Source organism: Capsella rubella, unplaced genomic scaffold, assembly GCF_000375325.1.
Source record: "Capsella rubella cultivar Monte Gargano unplaced genomic scaffold, Caprub1_0 scaffold_7, whole genome shotgun sequence".
Lineage (NCBI taxonomy): Eukaryota > Viridiplantae > Streptophyta > Magnoliopsida > Brassicales > Brassicaceae > Capsella > Capsella rubella.
Genome location: NW_006238917.1, coordinates 15,392,035 through 15,410,290, shown reverse-complemented (window position 1 = coordinate 15,410,290; position 18,256 = coordinate 15,392,035). Strand labels below are relative to the sequence as shown.

Sequence of the window (18,256 nt, the reverse complement as noted above, 5' to 3'; positions counted from 1 at the left end):
CCATCATTCACGGCGAAGCTAATCCTGCAATTTCCAAGGTATGTGAACGCTTTTGATTTTAGATTCTGTCTTTATGTGTTTGCGCATTGTTGATGGAGAATCCTACATGCCATCTCAAAAAAATTCAGATCTATGCTTGTTAGGTTCTTTTCCTCGACGAAGTCGGAGTTTAATTTCCATCATTTGTTGATGATTTTTTTCTGCTTTTTTGGCCGCTGTTTCTTCTCTTAGGAGGTCTGTTCTGATTATCCTTGAAAATTGGTTAATTTCCTTGTAAAACAACAAAAACTGGTTAATCTTTAGTGTTGTTTTTTTTTGTCTCTGTAACTAGTAATCTTAAGTTATGTTTGATTCATTAGTTTGGGTAAGATAACGAAATAGTAGTCAAGGGGGTTTATGTATCACCCAAATTAGAGGTTAATGCATTACTGCTGCAGATTTGCTTTTACCAACTCTTAATCTGAATTCTTTTGTATTGAGTTTTAAGTGAGGTTAATGCAATGAAATTTAGCTTACTGCATCACTGCTGAAGATGATGATCTAATTTCAGGTATGAACTCCGCCTTTGAAACAAGACTTCTTTTTCTTGTTAAGAATGTTTATTAAGAATTATGTTCGTTCGTATATCAGCTTCTCACATCAGTTTTCTTTATAATGTGTGTTTCATTTGGTGTTTGGGTTCCTTTAGCTGTATAACCTTAGGGTTTAGTGTTCTATTTAGAGTGTTTTTAATTTTTTTCTTGAGCTCTTCTACTAATACTCCTTAGGGTATAGTTTTTTCCTTGATACATGTGTGTTTCATCTGGTCCTTGGGTTCCCTTGCGTACAATCCTTAGGGTATAGTTTTTTCCTTGATGCATGTGTGTTTTATTTGGTCCTTGGGTTCCCTTAGTTACAATCCTTAGGGTATAGTGTTTTCTTAATACATATGTTATTCTCTTTTGCGTTCTTTATGGCTTATTGGTTTACTTTAATCCATGTATGTTGTAAGTAAAATGGCTTCTAGCGGTAGTCAAACTCCTCATTAAGTCGCATGAGGTTAATATATACATTCATGCTCTAGTTCATGACTTTCTTAATTAATCTATGATTGCTTCTTATATGTTAACTTATATGAAATGTTTATTTCAGGGTTTTATTGATGGTAAGTATGATGATCTTCTGGAACAATTTTCTCACATGGTTTGTGTCATAGACGAGATGGTTGGAAAGTCAAAGAAGATCTTGAAGGAGTTAGTAGCTTAAGGAACTGATTCTTGTTTTTCATGTTCATAATTGATATATTGTTGTCTTATAAGATTGAGAACGTGGTAAGAGAAATCTACGGCATAAGCTCTGAAAAAACTTTCTCCAAGCATCATCATCTGAATCAAATAATGTTAAAATTCCCAAAGCACCAGCACCATTAACATCTGAAGCAAACTTTCCCAAAGCACCATAACAGTATTTCTGAATCAAACTCCCCCAAAGCAAAGCCAATTCTCCGACTCGTCTAAGAAATTCAAGCGCCAGAAATCACCCTCGTTTTGATAGGGTTAGTTTCGGCAGTTTGCTTCATCCAAAATGCCTAGTTTTACAAGCATGGAAAGAAATGCCTTATTTCAAAGTTTTGACACACAAAATGCCTATTTTAACAATAACCCCTTTGATCATTAAAATATGTTACAAAGAGAAAAATCATTAGTCTCTTATGGTTGTTTGAGAAAATCTAATGGAAGAAGAAAACGATCACGATGTGGCTAAAACCATGCTTTGTCTACTTAAGATAATACAATAACAAAGATTTTTGCCGGCTTAACGACCGGACCGGCGTATCTTTTAAATCATTATTTTTGACTAAAATACAATTTTTTTTCTTCTGTTACAAAAGATTCTGTTTTACGGATAGAGACAAAACTTTTTTCAACAATGGCTGAGATGATAAATGTTTTGGTTTTTCTGCTTCGTGTGAAACACATAGATCTCTTTGAAGACGATGATAAGAAGAAGAAGAAGTGAAGAACCATTTGCTCGACTCCTTTGATTAGAAAACTTTCTCATTCTTTGTTCTTCTCAACCGGGAAAGTCAACATAACCGGCACTCGGGCCCATTGCTTCTTCGTCATCTATCTATCAACGGATTTCAAAGAGGGCATCATAAGCTTTCTACCAGGTTTGACCAACCTTAAAGCTTTGAACACCTCTAGGAGTGATTGCTTTCTTGTTGAAACATTCTGAGTGCAACGTGCTGAGAGATGATGGCTTGTTTCTTGCGAAAGAAACGGTGTATGAAAGGTAAACTCTCATGGAAGTCGAAGAAGAGAGATTTGTCTCCTTCAGGTAACTGGGCACTTGAAGATGATGATGTTGAAGGGAAGATCGTGTTCTTTGGAGGAAGTAACTATACCTTTGATTTGGATGATTTGTTAGCTTCATCTGCTGAAATTTTGGGGAAAGGTGTTTTTGCTACAACCTACAAAGTAGCTGTGGAGGACACGGCCACGGTAGTAGTGAAGAGATTTGAAGAAGTGGTTGTGGGAAGACGAGAGTTTGAGCAACAAATGGAGATCGTCGGTAGAATCAGGCATGATAATGTGGCTGAGCTTAAAGCTTACTACTATTCCAAAAACGATAAGCTCGCTGTTTACAGCTATTACAGTCAAGGAAACCTATTCAAGATGCTGCACGGTAAGCTATCTCTGTTTTTTCCATAGGTCTATATTCCTTAAGTCTGCCTCGAGAAATCAAGAAGTCAACTTTTGCAGGAGATAAAGGAGAGAACGGAGTACCTCTAGATTGGGAGTCCCGGTTAAGAATCGCCATTGGTGCAGCAAGAGGGTTGGCTATAATCCATGAAGCAGACGGCGGGAAGTTTGTCCATGGGAACATCAAATCCTCCAACATCTTCATCGACTCGCAATGCAATGGCTGCATATGTGATCTCGGCTTAACACTCATCATGAGATCTCTCCCTCAGACTAACTTGCGTTCTTCGGGTTACCACGCACCTGAGATAACAGACACGAGAAAATCCACACAGTTCTCTGATGTATACAGCTTCGGTGTGGTATTACTGGAGCTCCTAACAGGGAAATCACCAGCGAGTCCACTATCACGAGAAGAAGACATGGACTTGGCGAGCTGGATAAGGTCAGTGGTTTCGGAAGAGTGGACAGGAGAAGTATTCGACATAGAGCTAATGAGGCAAATGGGTATAGACGAGGAAATGGTAGAAATGTTGCAAATAGGTTTGGCTTGTGTTGCCTTGAAACCTCAAGATCGACCTCATATAACACATGTTGTAAAAATGATACAAGACATTCGAACAATTGAATGATGCAGAATGAGAAATCATAAGCCTTAAACGCATTGTTCCACCATTTACTTACTAAATTGATGTATATGAACATTGTTGAAGAACCAAACTTATTCCCAGATTTCAAAAACGTAAAATTCGATTTCACATCATATCATAAGAGTCAATACATAACCATAGAGAAAGTATTCAAAACTAGCTACTTAAGAAAAAGCATAAAAGTAGATTCGGCGAATCCAAGAACACGCAAACCAACCAGAAGAAGATGGATTCGATTCGATTCGACTGATCAAAGCTTCGTTGATGATGAATCAAACAGGGCTAAGGAGCTGGTAGAGATGAGGTTTGGGATCGGAGTTCATGCCGATGATGATGATCAGAGGGATGAAGCCATAGTGAGTCGCGACTTTGGCCTTCTTCAATGACCAATTGCTCCATTCCTTAACGAATTCAAACTTGGATTTGCCATCGGAAGAGGAAGCTCCCTTTGATGGTTTGCCTTTTCCTTTGGGCCTCAACGAGATTGTCGACTCCATTGATTCCGATCTCACAGGAATTTTTCTCTCGGTTGCGGAGATGATTTTGTTGTTTCTACTCGGAGCCAAAAAACCCTAAATGCCGTCTTAAAATGTTAGCTTTGAAGTCTCTAACTCAGAGAGAGGGTTCCTTGACCAATTTCTCTTAAAGGCATTTTTATTTTTATTTTCCTAATTACAAACTTGGCAAATCTAATTAATTAGGTAAGAATGTAGTTTGTGTCACAACTAGGTTTAAATTTACATATAAGTTTCATGGTAATTTTAGAGTTACAAATAGTATTATGCATATTGTATATACAAGAATGCTCATTAGCTTCAAGACAAGCTAATGTCTCAGTCTTGAGTTACCCATCACTTCTCCTTCACTTGAGTGAAAGATGTGAAAACTATAGTCTTGACAACCAAATCAGTTCAAATCATATAATGGTTTTAACAACAAAGCGTTCAGACAAAAAACTCAACTCTAGTTACAAGTTTTATTTTGTAATAAAGTAGTAAGTTGCATTTTGTAGTCACAAGTATAAAACACCAAAGAGCTTTTCATCTTCTTCTATCAGTCGTCGTAAGCGAAGGTAATCTTTGTACCCCAGAATCTCTTCGTCTCAGGTACCTTCTCTTTCTCCTCCTCTTTCGCCTTCTCTTTCCTCAGAAGGCTTTCTCGTTCGGACCTGAAAAATAAAAAAAAACCCTTGTCATCCCTCCAAGCATACCAGAAACTTCACCCAATGTGCTCTTGACATTTTTAAAAAAACTCAAAAGGCAAATAGTTAAATCCCTTACCAAAGCCTCTCTGCAAGATTGTACCTAATTTTACGAAAAACAATAACGTTAATCTTTCTGTAGTAACATCAAAACTATAGCAATAACTAAAGAAGCATTATGTCTATATGGAAAATCAGTTTACTTGGGTCGGAGAGGGTATGGAGCCATCTCAGCCACGTCTAGAAAAATATTACGATGCCGCAAAGTTTCACCAATCTTAGTTTGCAGCGCCTACAGTGTAAAAGAATTAGTCAGCAATCATACCTCCAAATAATCACTTGTATATTTTTCATCATAAGTATTACACTACTTTTCAAATGACTACATAATTCTTTCATCATTACTGTATTCTACCCTAACCTTCTTTGCTTCGTCAGCTGAAGCAAACTCGACAAAGCCACAGCCCACATGCGCACCCTTGTGGTTCACAATAAGTCGTACACGAGAAACTTCTCCAACATCTTTGAAGAATTTGATGCTGTAAATATGGAAGGTTAAAATATCACTCATTAAAAACTTACTCTACAAGAAGGAAAGATCTAATTAAAAGTGCTACTTACATATGTGATATATTAGTTTTACGAGAGAGATTGGCAACAAAGAGCGTCTTTTTTCTCACATCAACTTCCTGAATTTAATAGTCAGTGTGTTAGCACGACGACTCTAAGGAGAACAGGACTTAAATTACATAACAACAAAACATAGATTCATCCCCATAATATGTGTCATCTTTTAAACTTGTGGCAACAGTTCTGACATATTATGAAGATAATAGGAACAGTTACCTCAACTAAATTGGGAGTTTCATCAAGTCCCTCCACTGTCTCATTTTCTATCAGGAGGCTTTCTCGTTGAAGGTAGTCTTCATACCTGAAATATCAAAAACCCTTGTGATCTCTTCAAGTATACCAAAAACTTCATCCAATGTGCTCTTGATAACAAATTCAAGATGCAAATAGATAAATATCTTACCAAACCTTGTGGTCTATGCAATACCTAATTATCAAAAATAATAGTGTCAGTCTTCGGTAATGGCATAAAAACTCTAGCAATAAGTTACATAAACAAATCTCCAGAACATGTAAAATCAATTTACTTGGGTGGAGGGTATGGAGCTATCTTGGCCACTTCAAGAAAAATCTTGCATTTGTGCAAAGATTCACCATTCTTCTTTTCCAGCGCCTACAGCATAAAAGATTAATCAACAATACTACTTTCAGATAACTACTTGTATAATTGTCATCACAAGAATACACTAGTTTTCAATTGACTACTAAAATACTTTTCATCATTACTATAAACTGCTCTCACCTTCTTAGCTTCGTTAGCAGAAGCAAACTCAACAAAGGCACAGCCCACATGCTTCCCAATGTGGTTTAAAATAAGTCGAACATGAACAACTTCTCCAACATCTTTGAACAGATTGATGCTGTAAAAAATAAAATGGAGGGTAAATAGTCATGAAAAACTTCTCCAAGAAGGAAAGAGGAAATTAAAGGGGCTACTTACATATCTGATATATCAGTTTTGCGAGAGAGATGGGCAACAAATAGCGTATTTTTTCTTACGGCAACTGCCTGAATATAACAGCCAAGGGTTTTAGCAAGACTTTAAGGAGAAAAAAGGACTTCAATTGCAAAACAACATACAGTAGCCTCATCTAAAGATTCATCCCCAGAATAAGTTATATTTCTGACTTTGTGGCAACAGTTCTGTTATTAAAAGCTAAGCTTTTCTTCAGAGCCTGAAAATTTTTGAAGATAAGAAGAACAAGTACCTCAGTAAAATCGGGAGTTTCATCAAGTCTTTCCACTGTCCCATCTTCTTTTTTCAGAAGGCTTCTTCGTCGGAGGTAGTCTTCATAACTGAAATATCAAATATCGTATATGACCATGTAATGTATACCAAAGATATTCACCCAATGTGCTCTTGATAACAACCTCAAGAAGCAAATAGTTAAATCCCTTACCAAAGCTTCTCTGCAAGGATGTACCTAGTTAACAAAAAAAAATAGTGTCAGTCTTTTGTAATCGCCTCAAAGGTCTAACAATAAGTTATAACCAGTGTTACAGAAACATGAAAGTCAACTTACTTGGGTCGTGGAGGATATGGAGCTGTCTTAGCCACATTAAGAAAGATCTTATGATCGTGTAAATATTTACCATTCTTCCTTTTCAGCACCTACAGTATAAATTATTCAATCAGCTACCAGACTTTAACTAGTATATTTTTCATCACAAGTAAACACTACTTATCAAATTACTTTATCGTTACTACAAAAACTACCTCACCTTCTTTGCTTGTTGAGCAGAAGCAAACTCAACAAAGCCATAGCCCACATGCTTACCCTCGTGGTTTACAATAAGTCGAACACTAACAACTTCTTCAACATTATTGAAGAAAGTAAAGCTGTAAAAATAGAGGATAAAATATCAGCCATGAAAAACTTGATCCGGGAACAAAAGTGAAAATGTAAAGAGCTACTTACATATCTGATATATTAGTTTGGGGAGAGAGATTGGCAACAAAGAGTACTTCCTGAATTTAATAGCCATGTGTGTTAGCACGAATGTAAGGAGAAATGGCCTTAAATTGCATAACTACAAAAACTAGTCTCATCTAAGGATTCATCCACACAATAAGTCATCTTTCTACTTTGTGGCAACATTTCTATTACTAAACGCTGAGTGTTTCTTTTGAGCCTAATCATATTTTGAAGATAATTTCGAACAGGTACCTCAACAAAAATGGGTGTCTCATCTTCTTTGATAGAGAGGCTTTCTCGTTGAAGGTAGTCTTTGTTCCTGGAATATCAAAAACTCTTGTGATGTCTCCATATATACCAAAAAAATTTCAATGTGCTCTTGCTTACAAACTCAAGAGGAAAATATTTAAATCCCTTACCAAACCTTGTGATCTATGCAATACCTACATAACAAAAACAACAGCGTTAATTTTCTGTAGTGGTATAAAGACTCAAGCAATACGTTACAACCAGTTTTACAGAAATAAATCTCCATAAAATAAATTAATTTACTTGGGTGGAAGGTGTGTAGCTCCCTTATCAGCCATATTAAGAACAATCTTATAATCTTGCAAATATGCACCGTTCTTCCTTTGCAGTACCTACAATACAAAAGATTTACTCAACAATCGTACTTTCAAGTAATTCGTTGTATATTATTCATCATAAGTATACATTAGTTTTCAAATGACTACTTAAATCCTATTTTCATCGCTACTATAAACTAAACTACTCTCACCTTCTTTGCTTCGTTAGCAGAAGAAAACTCAACAAAGCCGCAGCCCACAAGCTTACACTTGAGGTCTACAATAAGTCGAACACGAACAACTTTTCCAACAGCTTTGAAGAAATCGATGCTGTAAAAATAGATTATCAAAGATCAGTCATAGAAAAACTTGACCTGAAAAGAAAAGAGGAAATTAAAAGGTGTTACTTACATATTTGATATATTAGTTTCGTTAGGGAGATTGTCAACAAAGAGCGTCCTTTTTCTTACGGCAGCTTCCTAAATTGAACAACCATGTGTGTTAGCACTTACATGAGTCTAATGAGAAAGACGCTTAAAACAAAAAAGTAGCTTAATGGAACATAAAATTGTGAAATTATACCTTGGCTGAGATGACATTAGGCTGATCAGACTTTGGTTCAGACAACTCAACTTTCTGGAGACTATCAGCAGATCCATTGGTTGTCTCCTGTTAACATGAGTAGCCCAGCCATTAGAAGATAGTGCAAAGAAACTGTTGTTGTCAAAGAACAAGAGGGGTCCATAGAATCTTAGGTTACCTTGTGTTTGGAATTTTTCTTATGTTTCTTGAGAACGGGTTTGGTCTCCAAATCATCTTTAGGCTTTCGCTTACCTAAAAAAAACAGAGCAGCAAACGAACCTCTTGAGACAAAGTTAAGTGGAGTTTAGATAAAAAGAGCTTCAGAGCAACCAAAAAATCAAACCTAATAAATTAGCTTTGGCCATGGATATGGATAGAAGATGACAATAGCTTAAAGAGCGGTTTACGCTTTCAGGGAAGAGTTGGGAGCAAGCAATATAATGTTAATTCAAAAATAACCCTAAGCTAAATCTTCTATTTATATAAAAAAGAGAAAAGGAAATAACAATAAGGAATTAAGGACTCTGGTTTGGGCTGGGCTGGGCTGGGCTGGGCTGGGCTTTTTTAACTGGAGGACCATATCTCTCTTTTTTAAAAAAAATTGGAGAATCCAATGTAATCGCCGTCGGAATCTCTGTATCTGATTCATGAATTCCGATTTAAACCAAGAGACCAGCTCTAATCTAATCTCCGATACGATTCGATCGATCAAACAAAATAAGAGGGGTAGTTTGGGGATTTTGAAGAAGTAGTGTAACTAACCGTGACGGAGGAAGACGAGAGAGACTCTATGGAATTTGGATTGTGGCAAATCTCGAAATTTTGATTAGACGACAAAAAGTGAGAGCTTGCTGACGAGTGGTGTGGTGAGAGGAAGCGATATAATTAATAATAACCGAAGAGAACTAAACCGAGAACCAACTTGGTATTCAATTAGCTCTCGGTAGTCAATTAGTAACCGGTTTATAAACCGAAATTAACCAAGCCAAATTGAAAAAAAATATCTAAACGTACTTAGGCTTTAATTGGTAACTATAATTTTAGTAAAAAATGATAATTCAGTATTTACCGTTTGAAAATATTTTTATCCACATAATTCAGTATTCATCTTTTTTTTTTCCGACTATTCAATATTCATCTAATTCGTGATTATTGATCATTTAAGTCATTGGCAGTAATACAAATCCCACTATGACGAAATCATGCCCACATGATATGACATTAAACTATTGTGATTACAAATTTAAATATGTATTTTCCTTTCTTATTTATTACAGGCTTTGCAGTTTTAGGGATTTTCAAACAATTTAGAAATTATTTACAATATCCAACTATTTTTACTATCTTTTTTTGTCAATATTTTTACTATATGATTTACATTCTATGAAAATGTAATTCTTGTGGATAAATCATAATATAAAACATTTGTTTTTGAGATAGAGATTAAAAAATAATCTTGTCACAAAAAACTAGATAAAATTTCAATTAAATTATGATTGTTGCATTGTTTATTTCTAGCATAGGAAGAAAAAGATCAGCCGTTCATACCTATACACTTGGCATTAGTTTAATCAAGGAAATAGAGAAATGTACCAAAAGACAAAATGTACAAGTTTTAATTTCATCGTGATTTAGAATCATTTGGAATCTAATATAAGTGGTGTCAAATGCAACATAGCCATTAGCCACCCTTTATAATTTCTTGCAAAATAAACATAATATATTTTAAAACTTTAAAGATATTTGATTAAGCAGCAATTATTACTAAAACAAATAATGTTCTATCCAATTAAAAAATAATGATTCTCTCTTCCTTTCTTCTAAGCATAAAAACCAAAACTTTTCTCTTTCGTTTTTGCTTTCTCTTCTAAGCAATCTGCAGGAGGAGTGTGTGTGTGAATCGCAAAAACCCAAACTTGGAGGATTCTTTCTGAGGTAACAAAGCTTTCTCCTTTTTGATTGATCCACATGAGATTGATAAAAAAAAAAGCTAGCTTCTTTGTAGGAATTTCAGAAAAGCTCGTCTCTTCTTGTTCGAATCAATCAGATTGGTAAAGTTTCTGGATTTGAGCTGGATTGATTTAGGGATTGACTTGAGATTACTTTTTTTCTTTTGCAGGGATTTTTCAGTGAGAAAATGGCGTCGAAACGGATCTTGAAGGAGCTGAAGGATCTCCAGAAAGACCCTCCAACCTCCTGCAGTGCAGGTTACTGCCAAAACAAAATCTCAAAGCTTTCTTCTTGTTGTTGTATCCATTTCTTAAGCTTTCTTCTTGTATGCTCACAAATATGCCATATCTTTAGTCTTCTATAGATCACAAAGGTACTCCGTTGCTACTTATCATACTGATCAGACTTAAGAGTAGTTTAAGAATTGTAGAGTCCTTCTTTGCGTTGTGGTGTTTTGTTACTTATGTTTATCTAAGGTTCTAGAAGGAATCTCAGTTCATGAGTTGTTACTTTTCTCTAGTTATCAGACTAATCAGAGTTAGAAGAGTTGAGAAATGTAGAATCCTTCTTTGCCTTGTGGTGTTTTTGCTTCAGATTGTATAGCAAGTCTCAGTTAATTAGTTGAGTCACAGACTGAAGAAGTTGAGTTGCATTGATATTTATAGGTCCAGTTGCTGAAGACATGTTTCATTGGCAAGCTACAATTATGGGTCCTGCAGATAGTCCGTATTCAGGCGGTGTGTTTCTCGTTACCATTCACTTCCCTCCTGATTATCCTTTCAAGCCACCAAAGGTATATATTCAATATTGAACAATTCTTGTACGTACCAGAAACTTTAGCTTTAGTGATGGTTCTTATCATAGTAAGGATTGCTATTCGTAAACAGTTAACTTTTCCTAAAGCTGAAACTTTTGGACCTAAAACATTTTTTGTGTGGCATTTCTCTTTAGTATATTTTCCTTAAGCTTGACACTCTTATTGGTTGTGTTGTTTTTGTTGCAGGTTGCATTTAGAACGAAGGTGTTTCATCCAAATGTCAACAGCAATGGAAGTATTTGCCTCGACATCTTGAAAGAGCAATGGAGCCCCGCTCTAACCATTTCCAAGGTGAGTCTCATCTCATCTTATCAGAAATATTGGTTCTCTAATGTTCGTTTATGTTTCAAACTTGTAGTAAGATCAACTACATTTTCAGCTACGATCTTGCTCTAGATATGTAAAAAATGGTTTAATTTCACAAACAATGGTGTTCGTTAATGGAATGATTAATGCAATTGGATAGGTGTTGCTATCGATATGTTCGCTGTTAACGGATCCAAATCCAGATGACCCGTTGGTGCCAGAGATTGCACACATGTACAAAACAGACAGAGCCAAGTACGAGGCAACTGCAAGAAACTGGACTCAGAAGTATGCCATGGGCTAACAAAAAAGATTCAGCTGCTTCAGCACCTGTTTATGCTTTTACATATATGTTTATTTCTTCTTCTTCTTCTTTTAACTCCAATAAAATGTTCAAAATACCAACTGTTTTTCCTCTGTCTACTTAAGTTGTCTAAAGCGTCTGTACTATTCATGTTTATGGGTATCATTATATCACTATCTTTATCTAATCTTTTGAAGATGGCCAGATGTCAAAGAGTAATGATTGAGAATCACTGTGTTGTTATTATTACCAATGTATACAGTCTTTTTCTTTTGTAAAATTCTTTTTCTACCAAACATAGCTTTACTGTAAATTGAACTGCCGTCGTTGTCCACAGAAAAAAGCAAAAGAAGAAAAGATAACTTTTACCATTGTAGTGAAGTGTTCTCATCGCCGAAGAAATCACCGAAGACTCTCTCAACTTCGAGTAAAATTACCCAAAGTGAGCATTTTTTCTTCTTCTCTAAAGTCTAAACTTTCTAGTAAGTAAACTCACTTTGCAGAGTTCATATATGTCGCATTTGACATACAAGACCAAAAAAAAAAACATTAAAAATCAAGTTTTTAGGGGTTATCCTTTTGGTGGGTTTATCGAATCACCTTCTTAATTGATAAAGTTTTCTCCTTTATTATTGTCTTCCATGTCGTATTGCTGCTACTACTATTATCTTTTGAAAATGAGCATTAGGGTTTTTCATTTCACGAACATGGCTTTGGGTATTCCGATTGAAACCCATAATTTATTTTGTTTCTGTTTGAAGGTTTTGTGGTGCTCATGGATACACGAAAGGTTCCGTTGTTCTGTTATTGGAATGGTTGTATAAAAGATGGTCCTGATGGTCCATTCTATGAAGGGTCAAGTCCAAGAGGGATCAGAGTTGATAGCAAAACTGAATTATCTAAATTGTTGGATGATCTGCATCTGCTTACTGGTTTTGAAAAGGGAAAGTTTCAGATTGATTTGATTGGTAGGTACCCTTCCATTGTTCAACAACAGATGGTCAAGTATGTGCGTTTGCCCATTGTGGATGATTGTAGTTTGGAGATGATTCTTGAGGTTCCAAGCTACCATCCATCTATCAACAATCTGGAGTTGTATTTAGAGATCAAACCAGGAACTGTTCCTATATCTCATCAGTCGCCATTGGAAACTAGTGCCACCCGAAAGCGTTCTCGGCAAGAGGAGGCTAGTGTCAATGCAGATGTAAATGTGAGTGTGAGAGATACTAAACTAAGAAGTCCGCGGGAGGATAACCATAATGGGTGGATTGAAGATGAGGAGAGTATGGATGTCGGAAACTGTGGTGATAACGGGGTTGCGCAGAAGGATCCAGAAATGGAAAAGCCAACTTTAACGAAAGGCGATAGTGTTTCAAAGCAGTTGATTTTCTCTAGTTCATGGCTTGATGAAAGTGAGTTGCATGTTGGGATGGTTTTTAAAGATAAAGATGAGCTGGAGAATGCAGTGAAGTTGTACTCTAATAGAAGGCAACGTAAATACAGTAAACACGAATTTCCCTTTGAATTCCGCTGCAGAGAAGGATGTGGATGGATTCTCAAGGCACCTAAAACGAGTAGAAATGTCTTCAAGATAACAGAATATACAGGTCCACATACTTGTAAGCCAGCAGAAGTGGGCTCAGATTTTCTGGCTGGTGAGATTGAAGGTCTAATAAAGGCTCATCCCTCACTCTCGATAGTAGAGCTGAATAAGTGGGTGAAAGAAGAATTTGGCTACACAGTCTCGTATGATAATATGTGGATTGCTAAAAGGAAAGCGATCACCGCAATCTTGGGAGATTTGGATAAGAGTTTTCGCGTATTGCCCAAGTTCATGGCTGCCCTTAGCTCATCTAACAAGATGCTCGTGGAATGGCAATATGATCCTTTTCCTGATCCCAAATATGCATCCTTTCGTTCTGTGTTTTGGGCGTTTCAGCAGTCAATTGCAGGATTTCCTCACTGCAGACCTGTGATCATTGTGGATACAGTAAACTTGAGCAGTAAATACCCTGGGAAACTGTTGGTTGCAGCGGGATTTGATGCCGACAACAGTCTCTTCCCACTTGCATTTGCGATTATTACCGAAGAAAGTTTGACAGCTGATACTTGGCGTTGGTTCTTTGCATGCATCAGGAAGAAAGTAACGCAAAGGGAAGGCATTTGTCTAATAACGAGTCCGCATCCTGACATAGTTGCAGTTGTTAAGGAGCCTGAGTGTCAGTGGGCACAACACCGGTTCTGTCTTAGGCATATGTGCTTAAGATTTTATGATGTTTTCGATAACAATATCATGACAGAGTTTGTTTACAAGGCGGGATCTACGAAGTACGTATCAACTTTTGATTACTACTTGGAGAAAATCGAAAAGATGAACCCGGAGGCTCGAAAATGGTTAGACAAAATACCTCCACATCAATGGGCTGTGGCTTACGATGATGGCGGGCTGAGATTCAAGACCAAGACTACAAATTTAATATTTAGGACATATGGTTTCTTAAACAAAGCTCTTGATCTTCCAATCACAACCTGCATCTTGCTAATTTTTGATTACCTGGCAGCGCTTTTCAAATACCGACAGGGTCTACTTGAGGAATCACTGAAAGCAAGAGACCTATACTCAAAACGTGTCATGAAAATTCTTGAAGAGCAAGCTTCTAAAAAGTACGATGTATTGCCATTAGACCAGACCGAGGAGAGGTTTCAGGTCACGAACGTGATGCAAGTTAGGGAGTCGAGCTTTGTTGTTCATCTGAGTAATCGGGTTTGCACTTGTGGGAAATGGCAACTTCGCAAGATTCCATGTTCACACGTGTTAGCTGTTTGCAGGAGGCTGGACATTGATCATTTGCAGTATGTTGATGACTTTTACAGTACAAAAAGTTCTGTTGCAGTGTATGCAGCTGACTTCAATCCGCTACCGAGAGTCTCTGATTGGCCGGAAGCTTCCGACGTTCCAAGATTGTTTCCTCCTGGAAGCCATCCGATATCAGTTTAGCCAAGAAAGGTCTGAAACGTTGAACCAAACTGAACTAATTCGTGAAGATGGTTGGGTATGTTACCTGAATATACATCGATTTAGTTTGGTTTGTTTCAGTACGAGTTTTAGGGAAACTAGTTCGGTTTTTTTCTTTCTCTTCGATATGTATGAAGAGAGAGACGGCTAAAGAAGTTGGTGAAAGTTAGTTAAACCAAAATATGTAGTGACTAGTTTTTTGTTTGTAAGATATGCTAACCGGTTAGTGTTTGTTTTTTGGGAGGTTGTATGAAAACCGGTTAAAGGTTCATGTAATGTAATGTCTGGACATATATATATAGTGGCTACTACTATATGGATGTTGATGATGTATAACATTTATGTATTTGTATGTAGTAATCAGTATGCACAAAGTCTTTGTTTCGTTTTTTCTTATTTTTCACTATATCCTTCGTTTTTATGTCTACAGCGTCACACCGAGGTAAGAAGCCAACTGCGGCTGCTGGTACGGTTCAATGTTGTCTCACATATCTCGGTTTAAGTAAAATCTCTGGTTTGATTTCTCATAATTTAAATATGTCGACGTCCGAATGTTGGCTAAAGAATAAAGATTATCAATTGATTTTAAACAGTTTTAATGATGGATTAATCTTTGATAAATTTTGCTAAAGAAGTTGGTAGCTACTGACTGAATCAAATAGAAGGTTCGGTTTGGTTTATGTGAATCAAGAGCAATTAATGTTCACTTATATCGGTTAAGTAAATAAAAATTTCGGTTTCGTAAATTGGGCCTATAGATTGCATATTCGACTATTACAAAGAAAGGGAAACAAATTTTGAATTCTAAATTAGTGGACCTTATTGGGCCTACACTAGGAAACCCATATCTGTCGAGATGAAAGCGTTGATGACAAAACGCAAATTTCCTATGCGTTTGCGTAACGTTTATATTGCCAAAAACAATTACTTTTAATCAAGGAAAATTCGTGACCGTCTGATTGAAGCATCATATGGCGAATCAACGGCTAATCCATATATAATTATAGCCGTTAGGCGACGCGTTTGGTCAAGATCGATATATGTATATGCTACAACACCAAATATTCGCATTATCTTTCTTTTTTCCTTTTTCCCAAACTCTCTCTCTCTTTCTCGGTTCGTTTTTGAATGAAGAAGACTGATGAGTTCTTCGACGATCGGTGAGGAAAATTCATGGTAGATCATCTTCAATATGTATTTTCTATTTCTCTGTATCGCGATTTTATAGGATTTATATAAGTTTTTTGTAATCGTTCTTATATATGTTGGATTGATCTCTAGGGTTTTGTTTTTTGTTTGGTTTGATTCAGGAATGAAACTAGTACAATCGGCTAGGGTTTCTTCTGATGATTTAGAAACTGCGACGGAGGGTTTCGGGATGTTTACGGGAGAGAATCTTAACCGGAGAGGTTGAGATCGCAAGGAGACTTTGCGATGATGGTGTAGGATCGTCTTAGAAGAGATCGATGGGAGAGAGAAGCGAAGCGTTCTGATTATTTATGTTTTCTTGATTTGGGGTTAATGTTTTTGGGGGTTCGTTGAAAGAGAAGAAGAAGATTTAGCGGTTCCTGTTTGATTCGCGGCTCTGAATGTGAGGGAAAAGATACTAAGTCTGTTGGTCATAAACATGGCAAGAAGTTTTTGGTGGTAGTTACTCGTTATCCTGAAGTCAGTATGTTAACACTGGTGAGATGGGTCTTTCTTTTATTCATCATTAGACAAATTTGTCCTTTAAATACGTTTTGACTAATGGTTTTTCTTATCTTTTGATAAATTTTAGTTGGCTGGAATTGAGCGTTTCCACCTCAGATAAAGATGTTGCCTATTCAGGTAAGGATGTGGAATGATGCTTCTAGCCTCATGTACTCTCTTCTTGTCCATCTATGCGCTTTGTCTGATGAATTTGTTTTGTTTGTGTTGAGTCTTATAGATTCTTGATATATTGCAGGTTCTTAAAGCGCTGAGGAGTGAGGAATCAGTTCATGTTTTGATGGACATCCCATGGGAATCCCGATGTAAGCATTAATAGATGGAACTGCTGGTTTTCTTTCAAGTGTGGAAGGTACTTCTTTTTAGTTTTGAAAGAAAAAGTTATAGTTGATTTAGTTTTGACAAATGGTTTTACATTTTGATGATTTTCTGGAATTGATTTTACCTCATATTCACTCAGCCCATTGCACTCATTGCTCCATCAGATGAAGATGTTGCTTCTAGCTTCAGGTAATCTCTTTTAGTCGATCCATGCTCTTTGTCTAATGGATGGATTTTGTTTTGGTGAAAGTCTTAATAATTTCTTGATATTCTCAGTTTTTTTAAGCCTGGCAGAGATTCAAAGCCCTGAGGAATCAGTTGATGTTTTGATGGGCATGCATGGAGCAATTGATCCCAAGAATCCTCGAGGTATGCAATAATTGATGAAACTGCTGGTTTCCTTTCAAGTAATTTAAGCTGCTATATCTTTTTTGTTTTGAAAGAAGAACTTATAGTTGATTAAGTTTTGACAAATGGTTTTACATTTGATTACTTTAGTCTGCTGGAATTGAGGCTTTCCACCTCATAATCACTCTGCCCATTGCACTCATTGCTCCATCAGATGAAGATGTTGCTGTTCAGGCAAGGAAATGGTTCTTCGAGCCTCAGGTACTCTCTTCTAGTCGATCCATTCTCTTTGTCTACTGGATGGGTTTTGTTTTGGTGGAAGTCATATAGTTTCTTGATATTTTCAGTTTCTTTTAGCCTAGAAGAGATTCAAAGTGCTGGAACGATCTATTCACTTTGTGCATTCAATCTCTAAACGTCAAAAAAGGATTTCAGCCTGATTCTTCTTTCACGAGGTACTTCTCTGTCTTTCCCGTTTTGTTTGTGTTTTTGAGTTTTCAGAGGATTGAAATTTGAAGAAAAACGATTAATCAAAGTCTGATGAGATCAATTGTTTCTTTATTCAAGCAATTGACTTCTGTATCATCGTGATTTTTCGAAGTTTTGCTTTTGTTTTTGTTTTTGTCTTTAAAACCCCAAAAAAGATCATGGGCAGACACTAATCTAATAGTGTTCTGTCAGATTCTATTTTGGGGATATTGGCCCGAGAAAGTTGTCAACTATTGATTGGCTTGGTAGTGCATGCACGTTGGGGGTTGGAAAAGAGATTTCGGATTGTTGGATGGGAATGCCATATGGCTTAAAAAGTCTTAAGACAAAGACTGAATAGAACAAAAGAGTTCTTTAAATTTGTTGGATGGGAATGGTATGGCTTAAAGAGTCTTAAGACAAAGACTGAATAGAACCAAAGAGTTCTCACAAAAGTTACCCTCGGCTTTGGAAAATCATAAGACAAAAAAGTCTGAAGACTTTGGTACCCACGGCTTGTTGGATGGGAATTACAAATGGCTTAAAGAGTCTTAAGACAAAGACTGAAAATCATAAGACAAAAGAGTCTAAAGACTTTGGTACCCACGGCTTGTCGGATGGGAATAATATATGGCTTTAAAGAGTCTTAAGACAAAGAGTCTAAAGGCTTGTAAGACAAAAGAGTCTAAAGACTTTGATAAGACAAGAGTCTAAAGACTTTGGTACCCACGGCTTGTTGGATGGGAATCACATAGGCTTAAAGAGTCTTAAGACAAAGACTGAAAAA

At 36.6% G+C, this 18,256-nt stretch overlaps 5 protein-coding genes and 2 long non-coding RNA genes across 12 annotated transcripts; 5 read left to right on the top strand and 2 right to left on the bottom strand.

Moving 5' to 3' along the window:
* Nucleotides 1-1,360, top strand: LOC111829638. 2 transcript variants are annotated; one of them, XR_002833018.1, is made up of 3 exons: nucleotides 1-38; nucleotides 488-550; nucleotides 1,132-1,360. It is a non-coding gene; the product is annotated as an uncharacterized LOC111829638 (long non-coding RNA). The 2 variants fall into 2 exon arrangements; XR_002833017.1 differs by lacking the exon at nucleotides 1-38 and having other exon boundaries at nucleotides 49-550.
* Nucleotides 1,361-1,817: 457 nt separating this feature from the next.
* Nucleotides 1,818-3,344, top strand: LOC17880378 (probably inactive receptor-like protein kinase At5g41680). Its single transcript, XM_006284017.2, has 2 exons — nucleotides 1,818-2,667; nucleotides 2,745-3,344. Exons 1-2 carry the CDS (start codon nucleotides 2,235-2,237, stop codon nucleotides 3,314-3,316), a joined length of 1,005 nt encoding a protein of 334 aa, XP_006284079.1. The 5' UTR covers nucleotides 1,818-2,234; the 3' UTR covers nucleotides 3,317-3,344.
* A 52-nt stretch (nucleotides 3,345-3,396) lies between these two features.
* LOC17877628 (mitochondrial import receptor subunit TOM7-1) lies at nucleotides 3,397-3,910 on the bottom strand. The gene has a single exon (XM_006285297.2). It carries the CDS (start codon nucleotides 3,829-3,831, stop codon nucleotides 3,607-3,609), a length of 225 nt encoding a protein of 74 aa, XP_006285359.1. The 5' UTR covers nucleotides 3,832-3,910; the 3' UTR covers nucleotides 3,397-3,606.
* A 304-nt stretch (nucleotides 3,911-4,214) lies between these two features.
* On the bottom strand, nucleotides 4,215-9,061 carry LOC17880825 (nucleolin 2). Of its 2 annotated transcripts, XM_023778881.1 has the most exons (24): nucleotides 8,992-9,061; nucleotides 8,573-8,869; nucleotides 8,408-8,481; nucleotides 8,230-8,316; nucleotides 8,059-8,126; nucleotides 7,860-7,977; nucleotides 7,634-7,722; nucleotides 7,501-7,524; nucleotides 7,334-7,400; nucleotides 7,085-7,134; nucleotides 6,888-7,005; nucleotides 6,689-6,777; nucleotides 6,566-6,589; nucleotides 6,374-6,461; nucleotides 6,106-6,173; nucleotides 5,908-6,025; nucleotides 5,693-5,778; nucleotides 5,569-5,592; nucleotides 5,382-5,466; nucleotides 5,157-5,224; nucleotides 4,957-5,074; nucleotides 4,739-4,827; nucleotides 4,615-4,638; nucleotides 4,215-4,502 (listed from the first exon to the last, which is right to left on the bottom strand). In XM_023778881.1, exons 2-24 carry the CDS (start codon nucleotides 8,592-8,594, stop codon nucleotides 4,388-4,390), a joined length of 1,713 nt encoding a protein of 570 aa, XP_023634649.1. In that variant the 5' UTR covers nucleotides 8,595-8,869; nucleotides 8,992-9,061; the 3' UTR covers nucleotides 4,215-4,387. The 2 variants fall into 2 exon arrangements, with proteins under 2 accessions (XP_023634649.1, XP_006283424.1); XM_006283362.2 differs by lacking the exon at nucleotides 8,992-9,061 and having other exon boundaries at nucleotides 8,573-8,966.
* Nucleotides 9,062-10,046: 985 nt separating this feature from the next.
* Nucleotides 10,047-11,852, top strand: LOC17878984 (ubiquitin-conjugating enzyme E2 8). Its single transcript, XM_006284644.2, has 5 exons — nucleotides 10,047-10,164; nucleotides 10,349-10,436; nucleotides 10,845-10,972; nucleotides 11,183-11,287; nucleotides 11,463-11,852. The coding sequence occupies exons 2-5, from the start codon at nucleotides 10,367-10,369 to the stop codon at nucleotides 11,604-11,606; spliced, it is 447 nt and encodes a 148-aa protein (XP_006284706.1). The 5' UTR covers nucleotides 10,047-10,164; nucleotides 10,349-10,366; the 3' UTR covers nucleotides 11,607-11,852.
* Nucleotides 11,853-11,974: 122 nt separating this feature from the next.
* Nucleotides 11,975-14,936, top strand: LOC17879695. Its single transcript, XM_006283134.2, has 2 exons — nucleotides 11,975-12,048; nucleotides 12,368-14,936. Exon 2 carries the CDS (start codon nucleotides 12,382-12,384, stop codon nucleotides 14,602-14,604), a length of 2,223 nt encoding a protein of 740 aa, XP_006283196.1. The 5' UTR covers nucleotides 11,975-12,048; nucleotides 12,368-12,381; the 3' UTR covers nucleotides 14,605-14,936.
* Nucleotides 14,937-15,709: 773 nt separating this feature from the next.
* LOC111829316 lies at nucleotides 15,710-18,121 on the top strand. 4 transcript variants are annotated; one of them, XR_002832778.1, is made up of 9 exons: nucleotides 15,710-15,798; nucleotides 15,933-16,308; nucleotides 16,403-16,452; nucleotides 16,571-16,684; nucleotides 16,793-16,842; nucleotides 16,930-17,022; nucleotides 17,152-17,262; nucleotides 17,349-17,456; nucleotides 17,683-18,121. It is a non-coding gene; the product is annotated as an uncharacterized LOC111829316 (long non-coding RNA). The 4 variants fall into 4 exon arrangements; XR_002832779.1 differs by having other exon boundaries at nucleotides 15,710-15,782; nucleotides 17,349-18,121; XR_002832780.1 differs by having other exon boundaries at nucleotides 16,940-17,022; nucleotides 17,349-18,121.
* The last annotated feature ends 135 nt before the right edge of the window (nucleotides 18,122-18,256 follow it).

Bases quoted from the DNA above. Each gene is read 5' to 3' on its own strand.
- LOC17880378 (XM_006284017.2), top strand. From the start codon at position 2,235: ATGATGGCTTGTTTCTTGCGAAAGAAACGGTGTATGAAAGGTAAACTC. The intron at 2,668-2,744 runs GTAAGCTATCTC...CAACTTTTGCAG, and splicing joins CCTATTCAAGATGCTGCACG to GAGATAAAGGAGAGAACGGA.
- LOC17877628 (XM_006285297.2), bottom strand. From the start codon at position 3,831: ATGGAGTCGACAATCTCGTTGAGGCCCAAAGGAAAAGGCAAACCATCA.
- LOC17880825 (XM_023778881.1), bottom strand. From the start codon at position 8,594: ATGGCCAAAGCTAATTTATTAG. The intron at 7,135-7,333 runs GTACCTGTTCGA...TATTAAATTCAG, and splicing joins AGACACCCATTTTTGTTGAG to GAAGTACTCTTTGTTGCCAA. The intron at 5,467-5,568 runs GTAAGATATTTA...TTGATATTTCAG, and splicing joins TGCATAGACCACAAGGTTTG to GTATGAAGACTACCTTCAAC.
- LOC17878984 (XM_006284644.2), top strand. From the start codon at position 10,367: ATGGCGTCGAAACGGATCTTGAAGGAGCTGAAGGATCTCCAGAAAGAC. The intron at 10,437-10,844 runs GTTACTGCCAAA...TGATATTTATAG, and splicing joins TCCAACCTCCTGCAGTGCAG to GTCCAGTTGCTGAAGACATG. The intron at 10,973-11,182 runs GTATATATTCAA...TTTTTGTTGCAG, and splicing joins ATCCTTTCAAGCCACCAAAG to GTTGCATTTAGAACGAAGGT.
- LOC17879695 (XM_006283134.2), top strand. From the start codon at position 12,382: ATGGATACACGAAAGGTTCCGTTGTTCTGTTATTGGAATGGTTGTATA.